Source organism: Elephantulus edwardii, unplaced genomic scaffold (genome assembly GCF_000299155.1).
Source record: "Elephantulus edwardii isolate Elephantulus edwardi_28Jun2011 unplaced genomic scaffold, EleEdw1.0 scaffold00055, whole genome shotgun sequence".
Lineage (NCBI taxonomy): Eukaryota > Metazoa > Chordata > Mammalia > Macroscelidea > Macroscelididae > Elephantulus > Elephantulus edwardii.
In genome coordinates this window covers 9,639,051-9,649,751 of record NW_006399805.1, presented here as the reverse complement: position 1 = coordinate 9,649,751, position 10,701 = coordinate 9,639,051, and the positions used below count along the sequence as shown (strand labels likewise).

The window sequence follows — 10,701 nt, the reverse complement described above, 5'->3', positions numbered from 1 at the left end:
GTGTGTGCATGTGAATGAGTGTGTGCGCGCGCGCGTGCATGTGAATGAGTGTGTGTGTGCGCGCGTGTGTGCATGTGAATGAGTGTGTGTGTGCGCGCGCGTGCATGTGAATGAGTGTGTATGTGCGCGCGCGTGCATGTGAATGAGTGTGTATGTGCGTGCGCGCGTGCATGTGAATGTGTGTGTGTGTGTGTGTGTGTGTGTGTGTGTGTGTACACACACATATGAAAGTCAGTGCCACCGGGCTCAGCAGGATGAGGTGTTAACGATTGGCTTTCAGTCTTGTGCTTCGGGTGCCTCTGGATGTACAGGAGGGCAGCTTCACACCTAGGCGTGCCAGCCTGACCCCGACGCCGCGCTCACTGTGTGTGACCGTGGGCAGGGGCGGGCGTTACTCAGCGCCGTTGTCTTTGAGACGGGCAGGAACATTTCTGGCTGTGAGGACAGAGGTGTCAGCATGTCATGAGCGCGCCGTAAGCTCTCGGTTCGTAAGGTGGTGCTGCTCAGGTAGTGCAGGTTGTTGTTATGTATGGTCAAGCTGGAATCAACTCAGAGCTGACCCTCCAGTGAGTTTTCAAAGGCAGTAAATTGCACGGGAAGAGTTGCCATGTTTCTTCACATGGCAGCTGGTGGATTTGAACTGCTTGCCTTTGGGTTGGCAGTATGGCTCCTTACCGGTTTGCTGCTATTAGGTGACGCTGAGTGGAGGACAACTCGGTGATCCTATGAACGACAGCTCTGAGCCCTGTCCTCTCCTGCACCATCCTCCTGATCTCTGACACCCTTGAGCCCATCGCTGCAGTCACTGTCAGTCCATCTTGTCGAGGGTCTTCCTCTCTTTCGCTGACCCTCCTCCGTTTCAGGCTCCCCTAGGAACAGACCCCTCCAGTGACAATGCCCAGAGTACAGGAGATGAAGCTTTGCCGTCTTTGCCTCCAACGGGCACTCTGGCTGCACCTTCTCCAAGACTTGCCTGTTCACTCTTTCGACAGACCAGTTCAGTGCTCCTCTCCGACACCCCAGCTCAAAGGCATCCGTTTTTCTTCTGTCGCCCTTATTCATTGTCAAGTTCTCAGATGCTGGACAAAGAATTAGTGATTGAAGTGATAGCAAGTGATTGAAAGGCCATGGTCTGAGTCAGGCCACACGAGTTATCAGACAGGTGGCGAGGTCCCTGGCGGTGGAATTGCCCAGTGCAGTAGTGGTCAGAAGAGGCCTGTGAGAGACCCCGTCCACGTTATTCCAGGGGCCGGGTGAATCACCAGGAGATGTGCTGCCCCTCCACACGCACCAGCTCAGGCTTAGGGCAGTGCTGGTACAACTGGTATCCTGCCCACCTGGCCCAGAGGGGCTCAGTGTCCAGACCTACAAAGTGCAGCCCAGGTGTGGCCGGTCAGGAGGAACCAGACAGGACAGCAGGGTCCTCCCCTGGGCTTCCCTGCCCAGGAGCCTCCGTAACCAGGCCAACAAGGCCAGCCTTTACAGCTCACTGGCCTGACACTGCCACCTGCCCAGCCGTGCAGCTGAGTAGTTTGACCCTTCAGGCCATGACCACAGTGTGACCTTGAATGAGAGTTTGTCCCCTTCTTTAGGAACCTTGGGGACACCTACTTTTTATGAAGTTGGAAATGGACTCACTGCCCTAGTCACTCTTAAAAATACACAGTGTTCAGAAAGACACAAATTAGGTCTCCTTTTTAAACCTTACACGACTCCCGTCTCAGCACCCTGCTCCCTCCATTTTCAGGGGGGTTTTGAGCACCTGACCTCCAGGTTGGTCCAGCCCTGGGTGTGTGGCTGCCCTCTGTCCCTGCAGACCCCACAGAGGTGACAGAGGGTGTGACCCAGTACAGCCTAAATGTGTCACATAGCCTCTCCCACAGACCCTGTCACCCCCCTCAGTTCTCCCCACTGACCTCACTCCCCCCTCAACTCATCTTCCTCCTTGGAACCTGCCTCCCCCATCACACTTGGAAGGGCGGATGGTCGTCAGAGGAGAGGAAGACCTCCATCCAGACGGACTGACGTGGTGGCTGCAGCAGTGGGCTCCTCAGATTGTGAGGATGGTCCGGGGAAGGACAGGGCTCGGGCCTGCTGTTCACAGGGTCATACCCGACTCAGAAGCACCTAACAACCCCACCTGAGCCTCCTCCGCCCTCGGAACCTCCTCCTTGCCCAGGCCCTGCCTTCACCCTCTTCAGGTCTCTCCCCGCCACCCCTCAAGTCCCTCCTCAGTCGGATCTCTGCTCTTTCCTCAGCCCTTCACCCCCCTCCTTCCTCCCAGATTCCCCCAACTCACCTCTTTATTCAGACTTCCTCAGAAACAGCCCCTTCACCCCCTCAGAACACTCCTCCCTTTCTCAGACTTCTCCCTCAGAACCTTCCTCAGATGTCTCCTGGCCCCCCACAGGCCGCCCTGGTGGGAGAACTTTCCACATCACTGGCCCCACACTCAGCTCTGTGGGTTTCCTCCCCAGCTGGGCTGGCCTCCCAAACCGTGTCCCTGTTCCCCTGGCTCTTTCTGGGCCCTTCTATTGACCTCTCCTCGTGGCCCCTGGGTCACTGCCCAGCTCTGTCCCCGCCCACCATTCCAACAGCACAGTGGCTGGTGACCAGCCCCCACTCAGAGCCCACCCTGCCCCTTCCGTGGGTGGTGAACACCCTCCCCAGGGCACCGGTGGTTACTGGTGACGTTGGGGCCTCCCCCGAGCGCCCCTCACCACCCTCTGCCTCCTGCCTTCCAGCACCGTCTCCAAGCAGAGGAAGAACGTCATCAGCTGTGTCACGGTCCACGACTCCCCCTACTCCGACTCTTCCAGCAGCAACAGCCCTCACTCAGGACAGCCGCGGGCTGGCCACGGGGGCAGCCATGCCTTCGACAGCAAGGGCGGCCTGGACGCCCACTGCCCTGGGAACCCCCGCACCATCATCGTGCCGCCCCTGAAGACCCAGGCCAGCGAGGTGCTGGTGGAGTGTGACAGCCTTGTGCCAGGTACACGGGGCGGTCAGAGGGTGACTCACGGGTGCAGGGACTGCCCCGCATTACCGCCCAGAAGCAGCGTCTCCGTTGTAGTCTGGGTCCCTCACCCCTTTTCCGTGGCGCCCCTTCCAGCCGTTGCTCTTGTTCTGTGGAGTTAGGACCGACTCCTGGTTGACCCTGCAGCAGCTTTACGGCAGTAAATCACATGGCGGAGACAGACGGCCCATCTTTCTCCCAGAGCAGCTGATGGATTCGAACTGTCTGCCTTTGGGTTGGCTCTGCAACTCCTGACCACTGAGCCACCCCAAAGCCACTCAGTCCAGTCTGTTCTGACTCTTGACCGCCCCGTGGACAGCATGGAGCTGCCCCACAGCGCTTCTGAGCCTGTAATCTTGATGGAAGCTGATGGCTTCATCCTCCTGGGGAGCCACTAGTGGCTTCAAACCACCGGCCGTTTCGTTAACAGCCCGAAACTTAATCTGCTGCACCACCAGGGTTCTGTCCTCCCAGCGCAGCTGGTCAGTGGAGGCGCGTCCAGAGCTGGCTTCTCAGATGTTGCCAGGCCTTTGTTCCACGGTGCTTCTCGTGCACTCGAACCTCTACCCTTGTGGTCAGCAGCCAAGCATGATGTGTCTTCCAGTGACCCTGTCCCATCGGGTTCTGAGACTAAACCGCTTCTGAGGCAAGGTGCCCGGCTCTTTGTCTCTGTGAGGACTGCATTACAGCCAGAATGCCGCTTCAAACTGCCCAGCGGGCTTCTCGCTGAGACTGCTATCCTGAAGACCGGGCCTCCCTAGAGGCTGGTGTGCGCCCACCCAGAGACCGGCCGAGAGGAAGGGCCCCACTGAGGCCCACTGCCCTCCCTCACGTGTCAGAACTAGCTGCTCTCAGCATGGGCTGCAGGGCCTTAGTGGTACAGTGATTAAGCTCTCACCTGCTATGCGGAAGGTCAGTAATTCAAGCTCACCAGCCGCTCCACTGGGGAGACTTGATAGGCGTTTCTGTACACTCACAGCCTAGGACAGCCAAGGAACAGCTCCGTCCTGCCCTGGAGGGTCCCTGGGAGGCAGGGTCATCTTGTCACCACAGTCACTCCAGGCCTGGAAAACGTGAGAAGGCAGCCTCCTTGGCCTTCTGCTGCCCACTGCCCCGAGCTGGCCGACACCCTGGCACAACTCATAGCCTATCTCCCTGGGGCACGGCCAGCTTATGAGCAGAGGGCCCCAGGGCGCTTATTCCAGAAGCCGGGCGTGTCCCCCCCCCTCCTGTGTGAGACCCCACGGCTGACCAGGGGTCTGTCTCTCACCCACAGTCAGCAGTAGCCACCACTCTTCATTCTACAAGTCCAAGTCCTCCCAGAACATGACCTCCACCAGCGGCCCCTCCTCAGCGGCTTTGCCAGGAGCCGTCCCCTACCGGCAGCAGCGGCCAGCGCCGCCCTTCCAGCAGCAGCCCCTCAACCTCAGCCAGGTGAGCCCCCGCCAGGCCCTCCCTGGCTGCAGAGGACACAGGAGTGGACGGCTGCCCCTCGGGAGCTCACCCTGCTCTGTGCAAGAGACTCACCTCCTGAGCTGTGTCCAGTGCCAGCCTTCCTCCCCAATTCTCCCCTTTCCTCCTCCTCCTTCCTTATTCCTAACCCCTCCTCTCCGTCACCTTCCACCCCCTCCCCCCACCCTGGTCTCCCTCTTCCTCCTCATTCCTCTCACCACCAGCCTGACCCACCTTCTCCTCCTCCCTTGTCCAGTCTGATGCCCTCTCTCCTGTTACACTTTTCTCTGTGTCACTCCCTGACTTCCTCTTCGCCTCTACTTCCCCTTCCACCCCCGTCTCTGAGGCTTCACCCCCCCCACCACCCCATATCCTCTGGTTCCTCCCCATCCCATGTCCTCCTCTGGCCCCCTCTCTGTCCTCTCACCCCCGTGTCCTCCTCTGACCCCCCTCTTTGACTCTGCCCTCACCCCATGTCCTCCCCGTGAGCCCATGTATCTGGTCCCCCCTCACAGACCCATGTCCTCCTCTGACCCTGCTCTTTGGCTCTTCCAGGCCCAGCAGCACATCACCTCGGACCGCACAGGGAACCACCGCAGGCAGCAAGCCTACATCGCCCCTACAATGGCCCAGGCCCCTTACTCCTTCCCCCACAACAGCCCCAGCCATGGCTCAGTGCACCCCCACCTGGCCGCCGCCGCCGCTCACCTCCCAGCCCAGCCCCACCTGTACACCTACACGGCGCCCGCTGCCCTGGGCTCCACCGGCACCGTGGCCCACCTTGTGGCCTCGCAGGGCTCAGCTCGGCACCCCGTGCAGCACACCGCCTACCCGGCCAGCATCGTCCACCAGGTGCCCGTGAGCATGGGTCCCCGGGTGCTGCCCTCGCCCACCCTCCACCCAAGTCAGTACCCCGCCCAGTTTGCCCATCAGACCTTCATCAGCGCCTCACCGGCCTCCACTGTCTACACTGGATACCCGCTGAGCCCCGCCAAGGTCAACCAGTACCCTTACCTATAGACACGGGCGGCGGGCGGGCGGCTTTTATACTGAAGACCATGCACACACGGACAGTGCCAGCAGGGCAGGGGGTGGCAAGAAGGCTGAACAAGACTTGAACCAGGCGGTGGGACGACTCGGAGCAGAGAAGACGTGAACGTTTTAAGAGGAGAGGATTCATCAGGAGAGGGGAAATCTAGCTTTTTATTCTTAAAAAAAGAAAAAGGGGTTTTTAAAAAAAAATTCAGTATGGAAAAATCAGATAGCTCTTGAGCCCATTCTGCAGCCAACTGGAACAGAGAAGAGGTGTGCCATGGAAGATTCTGGAAGCAGTAAGGGAGGGGGCCCAATATTTGAAGAACTTTTATCTGTGAACTTTTCAAAGGTTATTTTCACGGGGCAGCGGGTGACATTTATGAATTTGCTGCCAGGGACACCAGATATGGAAAATCCAATAGATTTTTTTATTGAGTTGAATGGTAAGAATTAGGGATTATTCCAGAACTCTGAAGGGTCAGCCCTGCCCACCCCTGGAATGCCAGGCTGAGGCCTGAGGGAGGCTGATGTCTGGAGTCCAGTGGGGTTGGAGAGGCTGGAGGCAAGGACGCCTGGTTCTGGGGGGGTGGCTGGGGAGCAGAGCGCCCTGGAGAGAGGCTGTCCCCGGCTCCGGCCCCCTCTGGGCAAACCTCTGAGCAGTGTCATTAGTCACGCGTGTGGCACCGTGGAGTTCCGTCCCTTCCGAGGAGTTCTGTTCTCTCTGACTCAATCCCTGGTCATGTAGCGCAGGCCTGGCATGTAGCACCGAGACCCCCACATAGAACGTAGCACTCTGCCCCGTCGTTCTGGACTTTTGTGTTCAACTCCAGTGATACCAATAGACTGTTCCTCAGTGTGATTGCACAGAACCGAGTGATCTCACACAGGCGTGTGAGCGTGTGCGAGCGTGCATGGCTGAGTGTGTCCCAGCACCGCCGCCCGCCCTCCCGCTTCCACATCCTCCCTCCTAGTGCCTTACGAAGGGCAGCCGTCGAAGGTGCACCTCCCTCCCGGCCCGGCCGCGGGAAAGCCGCTCTTCTCGCCTTCCTCCGTCCTCTCCATCTTCCTCCTCGCGCTCTGTCCGAGGGGCATCAGGTGCGTCCAGGGTGGAGGAGGGTGTGGACCTGGTACGAGGGCAGGTGGACGCAGGTGGACGTGTGATGTCATGGCTGGAGTTCTCGGTGGGGGGCCAGATCCTCACCCCTCCCTCTTGCTCTGAGCCTGGAAGCAGAGATTCCTTTCGGTGATGTTGGGGAAGAAGAGGCCGCCCAGCACGCCCTGCCCTCCCCACAGAAGCCCTTTGTTAACAAGCTGTGATGGTCCCCTCCTGGCCTGACTGCTCGCTCTCCTTCCCGCCACAGACCACCACAGAATGCCTGCACTCCCCAGGCTGCCCCAGCACGTCGCCCCCACGGACAGCCACCGTTCCAAAGAAATCTGCCCTTTGTGCTCTTCCATCTTCGATAGAGTGGACGTCTCCTCGGACTTGAGCCCTGCAGGGCGCTGGATTCCCCATTCCTAGATCAAGTTACCCTTTGGAAGGGGAACACAGGGAAACTGTCCGCCAGGCGGCTCCACACAGGTTCCAGACCGCGGAGGCTGAGGTGGTGGCAGGCCTTGACAGATGTCCCTCAGCTCAGCAGGCGGATGACCTCGTCCTGGCTGCTCCTCCAGACCCGAGGCTCGCTGTGAAAGGAGCGTGTGAGCAACCCACTTCATCCCCAAGCCTCGGGGCCTTGTCCTTAGCACTTAGCTGTGAAAGAACTCTGGGAAGCCCCCAGCCGTAGACTCTTATTCCTCATACAAAGAAACTAACTGACCGCCACACTGGAGAGTTGAGGCGCAGGCCTGCAGGACGTCACAACCCCATTTGCACAAGCACGTGAGCCACACGGACAGGCGGCTGGCAGGAGACTGCTCTGGGGTGCTCTCAACACGTCTGTCAGAGGGAGAAGGCCCCAAACGTCCAAAGTGACGGGACAGTGGCCAATCTGAGAAGAGGGGAGGCAGGTCTTCAAGACCCTCCCTGCCCACCGCCCCATCCTGCAAAGCATGCCCATCCCTGGGCCTTCCTGAGGCCAGCTGTCAGCAGTACCCATCAGAGCCCCTCACCCCAGTTACAGGATGCCAGTTCTGAGCTGTGGGCGAAGCTGTTTGCCTTGCTGGACATCCCCAGACCGCCTTCCACAGCAGCTGCCACCCCCTGATCGTTTAGGGGGGGAAATGACAACAGTTCTTTCCGCCCTCCGTTCTAGAGAAAACGATGCTGTCTGCTTGAGCGCTTCTGTCTCGTCCTCCTTCACCAGACAGCCTCCTGCCTCCCTCCTCCAGGTCAGGAGTCGGGTTCCCTGCTACTCAGAGATGAGGTCATTGCACAGAGTATCTTCGCTGCTGTCACATGGACGTTTGTGGTGGGGTTAGATGTCATTTATCCCAAGTGGCTGTTTTCTCTAATATTGGAGCTTCTTGTGTCTGGGACTGTGTGTGCTGACGGAGGGACACCTGGCATCTGGTCCTGTGAGACAGGACACCAGAATGAAGAGTGTTCCTCGGGCAGCCTCAGGAGAAGTCACTGGTGAAGGAAGTGGAAAAGGGCCAGGCCTTGTGCTCAGGCGGTTGAGACCCTGAGTTTTAGACCCTTGGCGGTGGGTCTGCCCACCACAGAGTGCTCCCGTGGTTCTGAAACCGTGGCCTTCCATCCTTGACCCATCAGGCAGAAATGGCCCCTCTGCCCAGGACTGACTCGGCCCCTCCCGGAAACCCCCCCTGCCCTGCAATGTGGCTTATGTCCCTCTTATGTGGCAATTGTTCCCTCTTAGATGCTGCTGGAGGCAGGATGAGCTGGTACCAGGGTGATAGGCAGGTGGTCCTCCCTGCAGAGGTAAACCTTACAAGCCCCCTCCGACTCTCAGTCACTATCCAGACCCCTCCCCCCCACATCCTCCAGGGACAAGCCAGTGACCCAAATGTGAGTGGATGGCTAGGAGGCCAGAGAAGCTCTGACCAGAGTCCCACGGCTCTTCACGTGTGACCCATGGGTCGTCGGCTGTGGAGACACCAGAGGTTCTCAGTGGGCGGCCCTGCTCGCTCCGACTGGGCTCCGAGACAAAGCCCTAGGTCTCTGCCCTGAATGAAGACGGTGCAAGAGCCACTCTCCACGGAGGAAGCAGGACGATGGGCTCCTGCCAGCCCAGCAGTGACCGCGACTGTCCCTGCTCCTTCCTCCCCTCACCTGACCTCTCCACAGGGATTGAAGGCCCTAGGCGGGGACCCCAGACCCCCATCTCCCACCTAGACCCTAACCCTGAGTCCCCCGACCAGGTCCCATGGAGGAACACAGCATGTGCTTAGCAGTGACCCCGAAGGTGGCCTGCTGCTTCATTGTCCCCGTGGGGGTAGCTGTCGAGGACAGGTCGAAAGGTGTCTCACTTGTGCCCTGTGGAGACACTTGCTGTAAGCTGTGGGTCTGCGCCCCAGCTGGCTCTTGGGACTCAGGTGCCTCTACTGCTGTGTATGGTGGTGAGGGGACAGGACCAAGGCAAGAGCTGCAGGGCCTGGCGGCACCGCGGTGGCAGGGTGCATGGTGCGTGCGTGTCCAGCCTGATGGTGGCTGTAGAGCCCCCCACCGGGCTGGCCTCTCTCCCCACTGGAAGCAGTGGCCTCATCGAACAGCAGATTGTTGGGTGTGAGGAAGAGACGGTGAGATTAGAACTACCTACAGGGTGACGTCTCTCGAGTCGAGCTTTGGGATCGCGGACTCTCATTTCCGAACAAGCTTGTGGTGGAGGGTTTTGGTTGTGTGTGTGTGGGTGAGTGCATGGAGCAACTTTTCTTGGAAACTGGAGGAAGGTGATGAGGCTTCAGGAAGTCTTTTGATGGTTCATGGTTGATACAACGCAATGCCTCCTGGCCTAGCCTGGCTCGCACCCCACGTCTCCACCGAGCGCTGAGGTGGGTGGGATGGGGGCCCATCCTCTTGCTGACCTGCGAGGCAGCTGCTGTGACAGAAAACAGAAGGAAGATCACTGGGTGAGACAATTCCTAGAAAGGCAAGGACCCAACCCGGCCGAGGCACCTTCCCACCCACCATCGCAGCTCTTTGCACTGGGGGGTGTGTCCCCCGACTTCCAGAGGGGAGCCTCAGCATTGAGGGGCCAGCACTGTCCTCACCTGACTGAAAAGGCAAACCTGGTCCTCCTTTTAGCCAAAGAAACCTCTCAGAGACACCCCCGCCTAAGGACAGGCTGGCTCCCCTTCTCTGCTGAGGACAATAGCGACATAACGAGTGGTGGGGTTCCCCAGCTCCCTCTCCTCTCTGTTCCGATTAGTGTTTTGGGTTTTTTGTTGGTTGGGTTGGGGGTTTTTTTTGTTTGTTTTTTAAATCTGCATTTCTTTCCAAGCTACACTCTGCTTGTAAGAGGAGTGGAGAGAGCTCTGCTTCTGTGTGAAGCCACGGGCCACCTGGCCAGCCACAGGGCCGGGCACCCGGGAGCGGCTCCCCAAGTCAGGCCTCCCCCACTTTGATGCCTTAGGACTCTCACTTTCCGTCTCCACAGAGTGGATCCTCTGTCAGGCTCCCAAGGAATCGGGGATTCAGGCGGGAAAGCGGCTTGGCTTCTGCACCTTTTGAGGCCTCTTGACACACTGGTTCTCCAGCCCAGGAGGGGCGCCTGGCCCAAGAATGCGACAGCCTCTGATGTCAGGCGCGGTGTGAGAACACTGTTTCACTCTTTAAGAACCTCCGCAGTCATGTTGACTCCAGCCCTTCGCAGCCGCGTGTGGCCTTTAACTTGGCTGATCTTTCAGAAGTGGTGTCACTAGACCTTCCAGCTGAACTCAAACCACCAGCTTTCGAGAACAGCGAGCCTGGTGACCATTTCCAGGGGGCAGGGACGCCATGCAAGCCAACGGTAGCCAGTGTTCATGGAAGCTTTCCGTACAGTGGACTCTGAACCAATCCCTTGGTGTATATGACCCCGTGTGATCCGCAGAGCCCTCCCCAGGGTGAATGAGACCTGTCCCACCCCTTGCAGACCCCTGAATGAGTGGCAAGTACTCAAGGTGTCCTAAGTTCTGCATTTCAGGTCGGTATTTAAAATCAGACCTTCTGTTTTGCGTTCATGACTACCAAGCGCACGTGGCCTGTGTTCTGGAACCGTTCAGTGGCATCCCCGTTTCCTGTGTGCCAAGCACTGCAT

At 58.9% G+C, this 10,701-nt stretch overlaps 1 protein-coding gene across 2 annotated transcripts in view; it reads left to right on the top strand.

Moving 5' to 3' along the window:
* Positions 1–5,488, top strand: part of HIPK2 (homeodomain interacting protein kinase 2) — a 68,983-nt gene extending 63,495 nt beyond the window's left edge. For both annotated transcript variants that reach the window (XM_006887161.1, XM_006887160.1), the window contains exons 12-14: positions 2,733–2,992; positions 4,293–4,450; positions 5,024–5,488. In XM_006887161.1, coding sequence (XP_006887223.1) covers positions 2,733–2,992; positions 4,293–4,450; positions 5,024–5,488 — 883 coding nt within the window. The remainder of the gene's footprint in view (positions 1–2,732; positions 2,993–4,292; positions 4,451–5,023) is intronic.
* Positions 5,489–10,701: the final 5,213 nt, after the last annotated feature.